At 45.3% G+C, this 17,581-nt stretch overlaps 1 protein-coding gene and 1 non-coding gene across 4 annotated transcripts; both read left to right on the top strand.

The window, feature by feature from the left end:
- The first annotated feature begins 475 nt into the window (after positions 1-475).
- LOC121537048 (splicing factor 3B subunit 1-like) lies at positions 476-16,791 on the top strand. Of its 3 annotated transcripts, none has more exons than XM_041844792.1 (23): positions 476-579; positions 1,580-1,755; positions 2,024-2,125; positions 2,366-2,480; positions 5,179-5,258; positions 5,509-5,727; positions 7,587-8,052; positions 8,254-8,375; positions 8,703-9,002; positions 9,231-9,410; positions 9,527-9,613; positions 9,948-10,218; positions 10,490-10,635; positions 10,939-11,085; positions 11,347-11,472; positions 11,844-12,065; positions 12,554-12,736; positions 12,893-13,004; positions 13,930-14,050; positions 14,301-14,432; positions 14,679-14,951; positions 15,432-15,648; positions 16,057-16,791. In XM_041844792.1, exons 1-23 carry the CDS (start codon positions 552-554, stop codon positions 16,213-16,215), a joined length of 3,984 nt encoding a protein of 1,327 aa, XP_041700726.1. In that variant the 5' UTR covers positions 476-551; the 3' UTR covers positions 16,216-16,791. The 3 variants fall into 3 exon arrangements, with proteins under 3 accessions (XP_041700726.1, XP_045062558.1, XP_045062560.1); XM_045206623.1 differs by having other exon boundaries at positions 7,584-8,052; XM_045206625.1 differs by lacking the exons at positions 476-579; positions 1,580-1,755; positions 2,024-2,125; positions 2,366-2,480 and adding an exon at positions 2,524-4,809 and having other exon boundaries at positions 7,584-8,052.
- LOC121537132 lies at positions 12,288-12,357 on the top strand. Its single transcript, XR_005994989.1, has one exon. It is a non-coding gene; the product is annotated as a small nucleolar RNA R38 (small nucleolar RNA).
- Positions 16,792-17,581: the final 790 nt, after the last annotated feature.

Raw genomic sequence — 17,581 nt, 5'->3', positions numbered from 1 at the left:
AGAAGGCTTTTTAAGCCTTGAGACAATTGAGATATGGATTGTGTATGTGTGCCTTTCAGAGTGTGAATGTGCAAGACAAAATATTTAAGTGCCTTTGAACAGGGTATGGTAGTAGGTGCCAGGCACACCGGTTTGTGTCAAGAACTGCAACGCTGCTGGGTTTTTCACGGTCAAAGTACATTATTTTCTTTAGGAATGTAGTGAAGTAAAAGTTGTCAAAAATATAAAGAGTAAAGTGCAGATACTCCCCCCAAAAACGACTTAAGTACTACTTTAAAGTATGTTTACTTAAGTACTTTACACACCACTGTTGAACTTGAGATCAGAGTAATATCAAGAGCATATTAATTTCCAGTTTATTACTGGGTCAATCCTGGTTTCCTGGCCGTCATTAAGCACTCAAGACCTTTCTCATCCAGGACCACTGAGCCAAAGATTTTTACAACTCTCATTGTTCTATCTGTGACGAAACTGTCCAGTACGCATCTATTTTTGCTGAACGGATATGAATTAATTCTGGCTTCCGGTTTCAGTCTTACCGAACCACCAAAATGGCGAAAATCGCCAAAACACACGAAGGTAAGACTATTTATTTAGAAAATGTTGTAAATGGGTATTATAATTTGATTTTATGTACGTCGGGTTCCTAATAAAAAGAGGATGAAGATGCATCCATTGTTTAGAAGCTAGCTACATGTTTTAGCTCTATTGTCATTCGTGACACCCTAAACGCAACGAGGACTGATAGCTAATGGCGCCCCCCTAAGTTAACTGCTAAGTTAGCTAGACAATGCAGAATTTCTACAACCATGATTGCCTTTATCAGTATGCGCTTCAATTATACTAATTGTGTAGATGTTGCTATAAGAAACTTGCTATGGTATCGATATGGCTACATTTATTTAACAGCGTCAGTGTTGTTGTAAAAACTAAAATGGCGTTGGAAGTATGGCATGTCGGACGTACACCGCACTGCTGCTAGTATCGTAACATTATGCACGCTTCATGTTTGACGTGTTTCAGATTAAACATATCATGAATACATTTTCTAGCTAATTAGCTATGATAACTAACGTTATTTGGATTATCTCATCTTTGTCAAGCCAGCACTGTCTGATTCCGCTCAAATTGAAACTAATTTAGCAGGCTCTATTTCCCAAACTCGGTCCTGGGGAACCTAAGGGCTGCACGTTAAGGTTTTTGCCCTAACACTACACAGCTAATTCACATAATCAACTGATCATCAAGCTTTGATAATGTGAATCAACTGTGTAGTCCTAGGACAAAAACGTGCTCCCCTTGGGGTCCCCAGGACCGAGTTTGGGAAACGCTGCCCTAGTTACTTTGTCAACACAGCGATCGATTTGAGCACAGATGAGAGCTAATTCGTGCTTGACAAACATATTCATTGAATACAATAGCATATTTTTTTAGCTAATGTGTAGTTTAGCACTACTGCAGATGCTATTTATGTTTAATATAATAATATGCTTCATATCTTTGGTTATGCGTTTGTACATATTTCAACATACCCTGAAAGTCACTGACTGTTGTGTTATTCTTCCCCCCTGCCCCCCAGACATTGAGGCCCAGATCCTGGAGATCCAGGGCATGAAGGCTGCCCTGGTGGAGGAGGGAGCAGATCAGGGTGTGGGCCTGGACTCAACTGGATACTACGACCAGGAGATCTATGGTGGCAGTGACAGCCGCTTTGCTGGATATGTCACCTCTATCGCTGCCAATGAACAGGAGGATGTAAGTGTTGCATGTTAAATCATGAGTTGTGATGTATGCATGCTTGTTTTTCTTTTTAACTTTGAAAATGGTCAAATAAAAAAAAGTGTTGCATGTCGTCTGCAACACTGACATTCTCCTTCTCTTCCTAGGGGTTAGGCGTCAGCTATTCCAGTGTCATATTTTTAATGGCGTTGGCTATTCCAGTATGTCTTGTTGTCTGCGAGCTGGGAGAGTCTGCCTTAAGTGGCTAGGCTTGACCAGACTCTTGTCTCTCTCTTATTTTCAGGATGACGAGGAGGACTCTTCAACAAGTCTACTTGGACAGAAGAAACCGGGGTATCATGCTCCGGTGGCTATACTGAATGCAATACCACAGTCAGATGAACAGGTTAGCCACAGTAACACTATCTCCCTCTCCAGCTTTTGCAATAAGTGTAGAATTCTACTTTTGAGTTCAAACCTGACAGAGACCCTTTTACTGAACCTTATTGCAAAAGTTTTGGATTTGCTTAATTATCCTGCTCATGTCTTGTCATAGACAACATGTTATAATGGCTAGTTCTCACATTAAATCTCTGTTTACCATGATGACATGTATTTTAACATGCTGTGTTCTCTCTCCTCTCAGTACGACCCGTTTGCCGAGCACAGGCCCGCGAAGATTGCAGAGCGTGAGGACGAGTACAAGGCCAGACGACGACAGATGATCATCTCTCCGGAGCGACTAGACCCCTTTGCAGATGGTAAATTTCACCCCTCCGTCCTCCCTCCATAGTGTCCTCCCCTGTTCATGTTTTACCCTCTCTCCCTGATCCCATGGCTGCCTTTTAAGGGTTTGAACCCACCTCTTGTTGCTTAGCCCTTCGAGCACTGTGCAACGGCTTGCTCCCCAGACTAAGACCTTCCCGTGGTAATCTTTCCTGGCCTGAGGGCGGTTGGTTCTCTTGTCACTGCGCCTTTTATCAGTCATAATTTTCTCTCAATAAAATCTCTTTGCTTTTGAGGCAAACGGCCTGCGAGGCAGATACAAGTTTTTTTTTTTTGGAAAATGACAATAATTGTAAACATGATTAAGTAGTATAAAATACATGTCTGCCAGTGAGGGGTTCCATTTTGTTTTAGGGAGAGGTGGTTTGCCGTTGTCTTGGTTAGACTTTCGTACCTAACACTACATGGGTGGCAGGTAGGTTGTGTGTGTCTCGAAGGGTTAACAGACCCATGTGGCTATCTCATGTACTGATGGTGGAAAGAACTGTCTTACTCTTAAGAAATGTATTAAGTAATGTGAGTAGCAAAGAAAATAAATAAAAAGGCAAAATAAAAATTTCACCTGCTCATGCAATATGCTACACCCTGCTGTGCCCAGTAGGCGGGAACGCAATGACCCCAATCCCCCCTAGATGGCAGACCACCTGGGTTCTGTGTAGAACAAGAACACTCATAAAATTAGCAGTGCAATCAGACCACCCCTTTACTTCCAAGTGGCCCTTCCTTCACTCCTACAGTATCTTTGTGTAGGCTTATGGTCAGTTACCACCACTGTTGGCTTGTCGGACTTCTAGGGGTTGGGGAAGTTCCATTAGAAAAGAACAGGACATCACAAATTATGACACTTACACACATGAACTGTAGTGCCGTTGTGTCATCAACATTAGTGAGTTATGGTCTCAGATTTCAAAGCACATTTAAATGGCTTTTAGTCCAAGTCGGGTCAGGCATCTTAACTTGGGCTCCAGGTGTGTGATTAATAGAGTGAATTACAGTTGCGGTATAATCATTGGCCAAAGGGCCAGTCTTGCCCCTTAACTCTCACATGGGCAAGGAGCTGTCACCTAGCTATATTCACATTCCTCATAGCCTAAATGAACTGAATTGTCCATCAGTTAAACAAGGATGGCCTATCTCTCAGAATACGGCTTGACTAGCCATTGAGCATTTGATTAACTAAACACATACCTTCTAGAATAGGTTTAAGGTATTTATCTACGCATTGCAACAATTTCATTTGCAATGCAACAATTTGCCTGTAGCGGATGAAGCACACATATCTCTCTCTGAGATGAAGTGGCCTCAGTGCCTCTATGTAGTCTGGGTAGGGCTGTATCAAGCCTGCATGTAGACAGCTCTGTCATATACAAAGATGTTGTGTAAATATATTTCTATTTTACATCTTTGTAAAATAGAAACATATCAAGAAATCTGTGTGCCGCAATTCCACAGGCCCATACTAACTGTCCTTAATTTCTTTCCTACAGCAGTACTGCTTTGCCAGTCCTGTACTGCACTCTCTTAAGGGTGCAGCAACTCATCCTGTGTAGGTTATGGTGAACACAGACAGAAGCGTGCACTTATCAGTTTTGTCAGGGTCCGCTGGTTTGTTGTCTGGGTGGGTGTGGGTGTGGGTGAGGGGGGAAAGCAGCTCTTCCTCAACAAACCTCTACCCTAAGAACCTTTTTATTTTTTCTTCTACCAAACTTTATTTTTATATACTTACATTTAAACCGTAGCAATTTTATGTAGTCTTTTGCTTTAGATTTATTTTGTAATTCATAATTAATTTAAAAAATATATCTATTTATTTATTTATAAAAAAGGAAGTCAAGATCTACGTTTACGAAGTTGGAATAGCAATCGACGCTGAAGGCAAACTTCCAACTGCTCAGTAGCAGGCAGCCTGTTCCCACCTGAAACGAAGATATTGATTGTATGGCTCTAATCGTAGCCTCCACTGCCCCTCATGTATCCGTGTAACTACATACATATGCTCTCCCTGCCATGGGTTACATAAAGTAGCTACAGAGTTATCTCACAAGAAGATTTGGTAACAAATTGACTTCATTTTGTTAATCAATAATTCACAATCTGGAGGATATTTTTTGTTCCATTTATTTGAGGTTTGAGCCCCAGGAGGATTTTTCTTTTGAGTGACGTAAAAACAAATCACAGGTGGTATGCTTATGTGTGTGAGTTCCAACCCTTTTCCAAAGTGTTACTAATGGTAAAGAGACATTTTCTAGGCTTCTTTTCTGCCGGTTGAAGTCTGACTGCAGAAGGACCCTTGGCACTGAAAGTGTACGTATTCTGGAGAGCACAGCCCAGGACTCCTGCATCAGTGATGGCTTTATCCTCGCCTGTTATCTCCTTAAATGAAAGAAAAAAAACACCTCAGCTCTTTCTCAATGTATCTGCCTGTTGTTTTTTTTTATTCAGCTATGTTTGTTTGTATGTAAGGCAAGCAAGAGAGGACTGCCTGTATGTTGTGTATCTAGGGTTGTCTTGTTGTGATTCAGCTTAAGGAACTAAAACAGTATAAGTTTCTAAAGAAGAAGTGAGGGCCTAGCTGAACTGGCTGTGTTATACTTGCTGTGTGTGTTATGAAGCCGGGTCCTGGGGCGTGTTCTAATCGGCTGCCCTGTGTCTTGTTGGTGCTCTTTCGCGCAGGGGGCAAAACGCCGGACCCAAAGCTGCAGTCCAGGTCGTACATGGACGTCATGAAGGAGCAGCACCTGACCAAAGAGGAGGTAAGACAGACCGGATATATCCCCTTTGTGGTTTAGCTCAAGGGCATAACTTTGTCTTCAGGTAATGTTTCGATTAGTGGTGTCTCCATAGAGGATTATAATATAAGAATATTGAATTATGTGGGTGTGTTGTTCAATGTGTTTTATTGTTGCCTTCAATAGACTGCCGTCCTACAAAGCTCAAGGGAAACTTTCCCCTGTTGTGGTGAGGTTAGTCTCTGGTTCATGTTCTTACTCTCCCTACGTGCAGAAAGAGATCCGTCAGCAGATGGCAGAGAAGGCCAAGACGGGAGACCTGAAGGCTGTCAACGGCTCTGCTGCCTCCCAGGCTGCTGCTGCCGCTGCTGCCGCCAAGCGTAAACGCCGCTGGGACCAGACGGCCGAGAAACAGGACCAATCAGGAACCCCCAGCAATGCCGGCACACCCAAGAAGATGTCCAGCTGGGACCAGGCTGACCAGGCTGCTGAGGTAAAACGTATTATCTTAGCTGATCAGATCAGTCAAGTTTGTATCCTTACTATGACTTGGTGTGGGCTGGTGTTTGATCAGCAAATTATATACAGTGGGGGGAAAAGTATTTAGTCAGCCACCAATTGTGCAAGTTCTCCCACTTAAAAAGATGAGAGGCGTGTAATTTTCATCATAGGTACACGTCAACTATGACAGACAAAATGAGAGAAAAAAATCCGGAAAATCACATTGTAGGATTTTTAATGAATTTATTTGCAAATTATGGTGGAAAATAAGTATTTGGTCAATAACAAAAGTTTCTCAATACTTTGTTATATACCCTTTGTTGGCAATGACACAGGTCAAACGTTTTCTGTAAGTCTGCACAAGGTTTTCACACACTGTTGCTGGTATTTTGGCCCATTCCTCCATGCAGATCTCCTCTAAAGCAGTGTTGTTTTGGGGCTGTCGCTGGGCAACACGGACTTTCAACTCCCTCCAAAGATTTTCTATGGGGTTGAGATCTGGAGACTGGCTAGGCCACTCCAGGACCTTGAAATGCTTCTTACGAAGCCACTCCTTCGTTGCCCGGGCGGTGTGTTTGGGATCATTGTCATGCTGAAAGACCCAGCCACGTTTCATCTTCAATGCCCTTGCTGATGGAAGGAGGTTTTCACTCAAAATCTCACGATACATGGCCCCATTCATTCTTTCCTTTACACGGATCAGTCGTCCTGGTCCCTTTGCAGAAAAACAGCCCCAAAGCATGATGTTTCCACCCCTATGCTTCACAGTAGGTATGGTGTTCTTTGGATGCAACTCAGTATTCTTTGTCCTCCAAACACGACGAGTTGAATTTTTACCAAAAAGTTATATTTTGGTTTCATCTGACCATATGACATTCTCCCAATCCTCTTCTGGATCATCCAAATGCACTCTAGCAAACTTCAGACGGGCCTGGACATATTGCTTAAGCAGGGGGACACGTCTGGCACTGCAGGATTTGAGTCCCTGGCGGCGTAGTGTGTTACTGATGGTAGGCTTTGTTACTTTGGTCCCAGCTCTCTGCAGGTCATTCACTAGGTCCCCCCCGTGTGGTTCTGGGATTTTTGCTCACCGTTCTTGTGATCATTTTGACCCCACGGGGTGAGATCTTGCGTGGAGCCCCAGATCGAGGGAGATTATCAGTGGTCTTGTATGTCTTCCATTTCCTAATAATTGCTTCCACAGTTGATTTCCTCAAACCAAGCTGCTTACCTATTGCAGATTCAGTCTTCCCAGCCTGGTGCAGGTCTACAATTTTGTTTCTGGTGTCCTTTGACAGCTCTTTGGTCTTGGCCATAGTGGAGTTTGGAGTGTGACTGTTTGAGGTTGTGGACAGGTGTCTTTTATACTGATAACAAGTTCAAACAGGTGCCATTAATACAGGTAACGAGTGGAGGACAGAGGAGCCTCTTAAAGAAGAAGTTACAGGTCTGTGAGAGCCAGAAATCTTGCTTGTTTGTAGGTGACCAAATACTTATTTTCCACCATAATTTGCAAATAAATTCATGAAAAATCCTACAATGTGATTTTCTGGAGAAAAAAATTCTCAATTTGTCTGTCATAGTTGCCGCATACCTATGATGAAATTTACAAGCCTCTCATCTTTTTAAGTGGGAGAACTTGCACAATGGGTGGCTGACTAAATACTTTTTTCCCCCACTGTAGGACCAAGTGTTTTTTGGGCAGTTTATTTATGTCTTGCCTTGACTTAAATATTATTTTTTAAGCTCCTAGTAGAACAAAGTACCTCAACCATGCTTCATTTCTGTGTTGTAAGAACTCATTGATCCCTTTATCCCCTGACTCTCTCTCTTTCGATTTCTCCACAGCAGACCCCAGGACACACCCCTGGCCACACCCCCTCCAACAGCCGCTGGGACGAGACCCCTGGCAGGAACAAGGGCAGTGAGACCCCAGGGGCCACTCCCAGCACCCGGATGTGGGACCCCACCCCCAGCCACACCCCGGCCGGAGCAGCCACCCCAGGCAGAGGGGACACACCGGGACACACCACCCCCGGACATGGGGGGGCCACAGGCAGCGTGCGCAAAAACCGCTGGGACGAGACCCCCAAGACTGAAAGGGAGACCCCTGGTCATGGTAGTGGTTGGGCCGAGACCCCCCGAACAGACAGAGGAGACGAGTCGGTAGGAGAGACCCCCACCCCCGGGGCCAGTAAGAGGAAGTCCCGTTGGGACGAGACCCCTGCCAGCCAGATGGGCTCTTCCACTCCACTGATGACCCCTGGGAAGACTCCCATCGGAACCCCTGCCATGAATATGGCCACTCCATCTCCAGGTACTGTCAATCACCTAACCTACATCTCAGGCCTTTGAATCCCATCTTCAATTCCTTAGAGGTAGAATATCATTTAAAACTGATAATTCTGTTTGGTATTACGTACTTGTTGTTCATTTACTAGTAGTATAATGTCCCACTAAGTCGTGATACTAGGTTGAGGCATGTTTTACATTATGTATGTGTTTCCTATCCTGTCAGGTCACCTGATGAGCATGACCCCAGAGCAGCTGCAGGCGTGGCGTTGGGAGAGGGAGATCGACGAGAGAAACCGACCACTCACAGATGATGAGCTGGATGCCATGTTCCCAGAGGGATACAAGGTCAAGTACTCTTTCACACACCAGTACGATGGAGAAATAGAGCTCAACAGTCATTTGTCACATCAAATACCTATATTAAGTGAGTGAATAGTCTTCGATGATACGGTAACAAGTTGGAACAGGACAGTCTGTCTCTGGTCAGTGTCACGTTCTGTCTCTCTGGGTTCGGTTCCCCACACCGGCATGTCTCTTCAGTTGAAGACATCAGGGAATTTGTCTGAGAAGACCTCAATCCAGTACACAAAAAATAGTAAACTGTTCTGTAAAATGAGTTAAAGGTATAGGAAGTGAACAGTACTAACGTTTCATCTTGCAACTCCTCCACAGGTCCTTCCCCCACCAGCAGGCTACGTGCCCATCCGTACCCCAGCCCGTAAGCTGTCTGCCACCCCAACCCCCATGGGGGGCATGACGGGCTTCCACATGCAGCAGGAGGACCGCTCCATGAAGCAGGTCAACGACCAGCCCAGTGGAAACCTGCCCTTCCTCAAACCAGACGACATCCAGTACTTTGATAAACTGCTGGTTGAGGTGGATGAGTCCACTCTGAGCCCAGAGGAACAGAAGGAGCGTAAGATCATGAAACTGCTGCTGAAGATCAAGAATGGAACACCTCCCATGAGAAAGGTGAGACCAGCTGCTAACTGTCCTCATCATCTTGACCACAGAATTAAAAATTGAAATTTCCCTGACCAAGATGGCTGCCATTATCCACACATTCTATGAGCTATGAAGGTTTGACATAGGCCACTCTAGTGTTGTATCTCTGGTCTTTACTCCATCTTCCTTTTGGTGTGTAACTCTCACCATTGAAATGTCAACCACCCAGTCTAACCCCCTTGCGTCTCTTCTCAGGCTGCCCTGCGTCAGATCACAGACAAGGCGAGGGAGTTTGGCGCAGGGCCCCTGTTCAACCAGATCCTACCCCTGCTCATGTCTCCTACTCTGGAGGACCAGGAGCGCCACCTACTGGTCAAGGTCATCGACCGCATCCTCTACAAGCTGGACGACCTGGTCCGCCCATATGTACACAAGGTGGGTCATTGTGTGTGTGAAAGAGAGGCAGTACTCACTCACTCCGTTACTGTATGTCTCCTGTGCTGAGATTGGCACTGTGTATGTGGTTCACTAACTGACTGTCTGTTCCTCAGATCCTGGTGGTGATTGAGCCCCTGCTGATTGATGAAGATTACTACGCCAGAGTGGAGGGCAGAGAGATCATCTCTAACTTGGCCAAGGTGAGCCCCACTCCCAGCCCTATAATGTAATCACACACCCACCACAGTTGGGTAATATGCCTGCGAATCATTCTCGCCTGTTCGACCTATCCGTGGTCAGATCAGGGCTAGTACTTCGCTAGATTAAATACCAGCACGAGAACTAGCCGATCTGACATCCATTTCATTTCTGTTCTCACCCTGCACCCGTTGGTTACATTCCTACAGCACGTAGCGAATATTTGTATCTCCTGAAATCACATTAGAAAATGCCACTTATGCTGTCTATGCAAGGAGTATCACGAACACCAATTAATCTGTCCATCTCTTTCCCGGTCTTTCCCTTCCTCTCTAGGCTGCCGGCCTGGCAACTATGATCTCGACCATGAGGCCTGATATTGACAACATGGATGAGTACGTCAGAAATACAACGGCCAGAGCTTTCGCTGTCGTAGCGTCCGCTCTGGGTATCCCCTCCCTGCTGCCCTTCCTCAAGGCTGTGTGTAAGAGCAAGAAGTCATGGCAGGCCCGCCACACGGGTATCAAGATTGTCCAGCAGATTGCCATCCTCATGGGCTGTGCAATCCTACCCCATCTGAGGAGTCTGGTGGAGATCATCGAGCATGGTGAGCCGAGGGCGACCCTGAGATAGTATGTGACCTGAGGGGGTAGTTTAGTTTTCTACTAGCTAGTAATAGTACGTTTTTATATTTGGGAGTGACTATCTAGTAAATGTTACTCAGGTGTAGTTTAGCTTTTTATTAATTTTTTGAGTGCATGGGTTGACGCTTCAAGTTCATTCGCTTTTTAAGTGCATTTCACACATGGTCACTATACACTTTACCAGGAAGGATAAAACATGATCTCTTACTGGCCTCTATTGTCTGCCCCCCTCAGGTCTGGTAGATGAGCAGCAGAAGGTGCGGACCATCAGTGCCTTGGCCATCGCTGCCCTGGCTGAGGCTGCCACGCCCTACGGTATCGAGTCCTTTGACTCCGTACTCAAACCCCTGTGGAAGGGTATCAGACAGCACAGAGGAAAGGTGAGGACAAAACTATTGAGGACCTATGGCCTTCGGTTACGTGTCTGCGAATCATTCTCGCCTGTACGACCTATCAGTGGTCAGATCAGGGCTAGTACTTCGCTAGATGGACACCAACACGAGAACTGGCAGATCTGACATCCATTTCACTTCTGTTCTCACCCTGCACCCGTTGGTTACATTCTTAAAACAAGTAGTTAATGCAAGTTGACCTGAAATCACATTCAACTTTATCGGAGTATCTTGGCTGTGTAGACCTAGTAACTGATTTAAACCTCCCTCTCTTTCCCCTCTCGTGTCCAGGGTCTGGCTGCGTTCCTGAAGGCCATTGGCTACCTGATCCCTCTGATGGATGCTGAGTATGCTAACTACTACACCAGAGAGGTCATGTTGATCCTCATCAGAGAGTTCCAGTCCCCTGACGAGGAGATGAAGAAGATCGTGCTCAAGGTGAGGTAGCCTAACCGTGTGTGCGAATCGTTCTCACCTGTTCAACCTATCAGGGGTCAGATCAGGGCTAGTACTTCGCTAGATGAACACCAACATGAGAACTGGCAGATCTGACATCCATTTCACTTCTGTTCTCACTCTGCACCCGTTGGTTACATTTCCAAAATGGAAAGGAGTTGCAGATGCTAGCTAGTACACTTAAAACAGAATTGGTGTTTGTGTGCCCTGTTTCTAACCCCCATTGTTCCCTCTCTCTGCCAGGTGGTGAAACAGTGCTGTGGTACTGACGGTGTGGAGGCCAACTACATCAAGACAGAGATCCTGCCCCCCTTCTTCAAGCACTTCTGGCAGCACAGGATGGCCCTGGACAGACGCAACTACAGACAGGTAGGTACACAACACTCACACACCAATGACTCAATACACTTATGACATGTTGAATTGGTTTGGTCAAGTAGGCAGTTGTGTTCCAAGTATAAATAGAAAAGCAGAAATGAAGGTCTGCGCCAAGGCTTGTAGCAGAAGATGGCTGGTGATTTAAGAGTTAGATTTACATTTTTACATTTAACATTTTAGTCATTTAGCAGACGCTCTTATCCAGAGCGACTTACAGTTAGTGAGTTGAACTATACCAAGCAACGATAAGCAGAAGTCGATTTTATGACTGGATTTCAAAGTTTAGTTCAGCGTTTAGTTATTTTATCACTGCCATGTTTTGGGATGTGTGAACTAACGCCATCCCTCCCCCACACCTCTAGCTGGTGGACACCACAGTAGAGCTGGCCAACAAGGTGGGAGCGGCAGAGATCATCTCTCGTATAGTAGATGACCTGAAGGATGAGGCAGAGCAGTACAGGAAGATGGTGATGGAGACCATAGAGAAGATCATGGGGAACCTGGGAGCTGCTGACATCGACCACAAGCTGGAGGAGCAGCTGATTGACGGCATACTGTACGCCTTCCAGGAACAAACCACTGAGGTGAGACACGGGGGGAGACCAGGGGCAAGTTCAGCAAGGAACAGTGTTGTGGAACGTTCAGATAGAAATGGGTTATGTAGAACAAATATGCCTTTATGACCTGTAGAATAAGGAATCATATCAGCTCTATTCATGACATTTCTATCTGCAACGTTCCAGGATGTTTACCTACTGAACCTGGCTCAGGGTATAACGTTGGGGAATGTTGAGATATACATTTTGTAAAGCCTGTGATGAAACAAGTTATCCCTGTCTGAACAGCAGTGTGGACTTACGGTAGTCTGAGGTTTGATGGGAGCTTCATATTGATTGGAATGGGTAACTGTCTGTGTCCGAAATGGCATACTGTTCTATTTAAACCAGAGCCCTTTGGTCAAAGGTAGTGCACTATATAGGGAATAGGATGCCATTTTGAATGCAGACACTCAGTCCATTAGCCTACCTGTGTAGACTATGACTAACTCTAGTTGACCTCTGACCCTGTGTAGGACTCTGTGATGCTGAATGGGTTTGGCACGGTGGTCAATGCCCTGGGGAAGAGGGTAAAGCCCTACCTGCCTCAGATCTGTGGTACGGTGCTGTGGCGTCTCAACAACAAGTCTGCCAAGGTCCGCCAGCAGGCTGCTGATCTCATCTCTCGCACCGCCGTGGTCATGAAGACCTGCCAGGAGGTTAGACTGGGTGTTGTTATACATGCGCACACACACTCTCACTCAAACAGACACACTTGTACTCTCACACACACACACAAACTTTGCTATGAACTTCACTAAAGATGTACAGGGTTTCTCTTCCTTTCTAAACCTCTCTTTCTCTCCCCTCAACAGGAGAAGCTGATGGGTCACCTGGGAGTTGTGTTATACGAGTACCTAGGAGAGGAGTATCCTGAAGTACTGGGAAGTATCCTCGGTGCTCTCAAGGCCATCGTCAACGTCATCGGTACGAAAACATCACCCTCACTACTACACCTGTCTTCTCTCTGCGAATCATTCTCGCCTGTTCGACCTATCAGTGGTCAGATCAGGGCTAGTACTTCGCTAGATGGACACCAACATGAGAACTGGCAGATCTGACATCCATTTCACTTCTGTTCTCACCCTGCACCCGTTGGTTACAAATGAAAAGTCTATTGGCTTTTAGTTTACATTTTACATTTTAGTCATTTAGCAGATGCTCTTATCCAGAGCGACTTACAGTTAGTGAGTGCATACATTTTTCATACTGGCCCACCTGGGCCCCCCGTGGGAATCGAACCCACAACCCTGGCGTTGCAAGCGCCATGCTCTACCAACTGAGCTTCACAGTGCAATTATAAGAGGGGTTATGGTAGTAGTGGTGGTAAGAGTAAGACTGGTTGATATGCATTTTTATTTTTTTATTTAACCTTTATTTAACCAGGTAAGCCAGTTGAGAACAGGTTCTCATTTACAACTGCGACCTGGCCAAGATAAAGCAAAGCAGTGCAATAAAAACAACACAGAGTTACATATGGGGTAAAAAACATAAAGTCAAAAATACAACAGAAAATATATATACAGTGTGTGCAAATGTAGCAAGTTATGGAGGTAAGGCAATAAATAGGCTATAGTGCAGAATAATTACAATAGTATTAACACTGGAATGCTAGATGTGCAAGAGATTATGTGCAAATAGAGATACTGGGGTGCAAAAGAGCAAAATAAATAACAATATGGGGATGAGGTAGTTGGGTGGGCTAATTTCAGATGGGCTGTGTACAGGTGCAGTGATCGGTAAGGTGCTCTGACAACTGATGCTTAAAGTTATTGAGGGAGATAAGAGTCTCCAGCTTCAGAGATTTTTGCAATCCAGACATCTGATTGGTTGTCTGTCCTGTCACTCATAGGCATGCATAAAATGACTCCACCAATCAAAGACCTGCTGCCGCGCCTGACGCCAATCTTAAAGAACAGACATGAGAAGGTGCAGGAGAACTGTATTGACCTGGTTGGCAGGATTGCTGACAGGTATGTGTGTGAAATGATTGCCTTGTATATTTCAATCTTTGAATCTCAATTTATATTTTGTCGACATCCTGTCTCTTCCTTCTCAACCGTATTGGAAAAGGTCAGAGTTCCCTCCCTTCTGGGAGAGGAGGCAAGCAATCGAGGAAAGATTGAGAAAGAGCCTCTGACTCCTACTCATATGTGCAGAAATGTATAAACTAGTAGATGTTTCATCAACCGTGTTATAACTCCTACCATGGTGTGTGTATAGGGGTGCTGAGTACGTGTCGGCCAGGGAATGGATGCGTATCTGCTTTGAGCTGCTGGAGCTCCTCAAGGCCCACAAGAAGGCCATCCGCAGAGCCACCGTCAACACCTTCGGATACATCGCCAAGGCTATCGGGTGAGTCCTGTCTCTGGCTACTGCATGCTCGTACCATCCTCACAGTTTGTCATCTCAGTTGGTCATTTATTAGGGATTCTGTTTGGAAATTAAATGTCTGCTCAAGGATGTTGTGTTAAATTGAATGTTTGCCCCTCCCAAATGTGAGCGTTTTCAATTGTGCTTGGTCATATTCCTTTTGCTGTTGTGGTTATTAATGTGCACTGATTTAGCATGTGGGTGTCCTCCTGACCTCTCCTCCTCCAGACCCCATGACGTGCTGGCCACACTACTCAACAACCTGAAGGTTCAGGAGCGTCAGAACAGAGTGTGTACCACCGTAGCCATCGCCATCGTGGCTGAGACCTGTTCTCCCTTCACCGTGCTCCCCGCGCTCATGAACGAGTACCGCGTGCCAGAGCTCAACGTGCAAAATGGGGTGCTCAAGTCCCTGTCCTTCCTGTTTGAATACATTGGGGAGATGGGCAAGGACTACATTTACGCTGTCACGCCACTGCTGGAGGACGCACTTATGGACAGGTGAAAGGAGTATGCATTGTGATGAGCAAGCAGTCTGGTGTTTTGGCTAATGTTCTAGTAACTCAATGAACTCCTTCACTACCCAGATAAACATTTCCCTTGTAATAAGTATTCATCATATCTACAAACATTACATGTATTAACTAGCCATGGTGAGCTTCATCCCTGTATGTCAACAGTGTTGGCAAGCAGTTGACTCAGTTAAATGGGTGGTAGTATGCCTGCGAATCATTCTCGCCTGTACGACCTATCAGTGGTCAGATCAGGGCTAGTACATCGCTAGATGAACACCAACATGAGAACTGGCAGATCTGACATCCACTACACTTCTGTTCTCACCCTGCACCCGTTGGTAACAAAGGAAAAGTCAAGTGTTATTCATTGTCAATGAGGATTTCACCCTCAGAATTAGAATATATAGTAGACCCCAACTGCTTCTTTCCACCTTTTGACTGGACCCACTTCCTCTCCTCCTTACAGAGACTTGGTCCACAGACAGACAGCCAGTGCCGTGGTGCAGCACATGTCCCTGGGCGTCTACGGCTTTGGCTGTGAAGACTCTCTCAACCACCTGCTCAACTATGTGTGGCCCAACGTGTTTGAGACGTCGCCCCACGTTATCCAGGCTGTGATGGGGGCCCTGGAAGGCCTCCGGGTGGCCATCGGCCCCTGCCGCATGCTGCAGTATTGCCTACAGGTAACTACTACCACTACTACCTACATCAATGGTGGGCAAACTACGGCCCGTGGGCCGCATCCGGCCTGCCAGATTTAAAATGGCCGGTCCCCAAAAAATCTGTGGCCCTCTGTCGAATTTCGAAATCCCGACGTGGCCTGCAAGCCAAAACGTTTGCCCACCCCTGACCTACATCAATGTTCTTGTTTTGAATAGCGCAGTGTTGAGAATCAACATCAAATGTCCAGAAAGGGATGTAAATGTGTTAACTTATATAACTATCAACAGCAACCTACCCTTTATGATGTCCATGAAAGAACTGCTGTGGATATTTAGTAAAAATAACATACCATAATGAAAATGTAGTAGCACTGTAAGTACAGCCATTGAGTTGATAATGCTCTCTAACCCTGTCTCTCCTCTCTCCAGGGTCTGTTCCACCCAGCCAGGAAGGTGCGAGACGTCTACTGGAAGATCTACAACTCTATCTACATCGGCTCCCAGGATGCTCTGATTGCTCACTACCCACACGTCTACAATGACGAGAAGAACCCTTACCTCCGCTATGAGCTGGAGTACTTCCTGTGATACTGATCTGCTCTCTCTTCCCCCCCTCTCTCTGTTTACTCTCTCTCTCTGCCGATCTCTCTCCCCTTCCCTCTTTTTCACCGCTCTCTTCTCCTCTTCCTCTATCTCTCTGTTCACTCTTTGTCCTCACTCTCTTGGTGTATAGGACTTGGTCCATTTTTTAAAATTATTTATCTCCTCTGTCTTTGTAGTGGGTGTGTACAACAATCCAACAGTCACAGTGGCTGTGGCCCGAGATACATTTTTAATACAATAAAAACCATGTATAATAGGGAAATACAGAATATAAAACGGAACAACTTCTTAGCTTGTATGTTTTTGTTTTATTTCTCCTTTTATAAATATTTCCATAAGGAATGACAGACGGAACAGTGAAGTGCAGGATCTAAGTTAGCCTGGTTAAGGAATGGAAAAGCAAGTCAGTGAGTGAAACTCTTTAAAATACTGTCGTGGTTTCTTTTTACTGGCCTTGACCGTTCCTTCTCAATGCTCTGCTCGCCTATCAGTGATCACCCCTTTGTTCTTATCAGAATGTTGCTTTATTTGACTGAATAAACGTTTGTGTATAAAATAAAACCCCTCGGCCCTCTGCTTTATTTTGAGTTGGTCAAAATAAAGCATGAGACATGACTACTCATAGGAGTAATAATATGCAATATGGAAATGCATCTATGAAAAGTACCATCTTCCTTTTCCCCATGGTCATTTCCCTATGCCTATGGTCATAACCTTGGAGGCAGAAGAACTCCTTGGTGGAATATGTGGGAACATACCAGCATTCTCTAGATGATTTCAATTCCACACAGATCACCTTTGCCACCTTTCTTTTGTCATGTCACAACCAAATTTTCCACAGGCACTGCTAGGCTTAGATTAATGATTGTTTTGTACTGCAGTTAAATGTACACAAGCAGGCGTAGAACATCGACCATTCCAAATTAGCTATATTTCACCCAGAAATGCAACATTACATTTCAAAAGGCTACAGCTTGTTCAGAAATTTTTATAAAGGGAAACATTAACCCTCTATAATGCCTTTTGTCCCCTTATCGGCCCTGTCATCCTGCTGAGACATAACAAACAGACCAAGGAGAAGGAGCGCTCCGGGTAGCTAGCTCTGTGGTTTTGACGTGGAAACGAATGCTTGCGTGCCTCTGTAAGGCTATATGTCGATGGGGATTCTGGGGAAGGACGTGTGTGGGTATGTTTGGGCTAGAGTCAGTGGGTGGGAGAGAATCAAGGGCAAGGCCCCTATTGGGCTGTAGGCGAAGACTGCTGACACCATATTTGTTTGTACTAAAAAGCACTTTAAATTGAGAGTTTCTATTATACATGCTTTTTAGTTCAGGACTGCTTAATCTGTCCA

Source organism: Coregonus clupeaformis, chromosome 23, assembly GCF_020615455.1.
Source record: "Coregonus clupeaformis isolate EN_2021a chromosome 23, ASM2061545v1, whole genome shotgun sequence".
NCBI classification, from domain to species: domain Eukaryota; kingdom Metazoa; phylum Chordata; class Actinopteri; order Salmoniformes; family Salmonidae; genus Coregonus; species Coregonus clupeaformis.
This window is presented reverse-complemented; position numbering and strand designations above follow the sequence as displayed.

Coding starts and splice junctions, on each gene's coding strand:
- LOC121537048 (XM_045206623.1), top strand. CDS start 552: ATGGCGAAAATCGCCAAAACACACGAAG. Junction 580..1,579: donor AATCGCCAAAACACACGAAG/GTAAGACTATTT, acceptor CCTGCCCCCCAG/ACATTGAGGCCCAGATCCTG. Junction 5,259..5,508: donor AGCACCTGACCAAAGAGGAG/GTAAGACAGACC, acceptor CCCTACGTGCAG/AAAGAGATCCGTCAGCAGAT.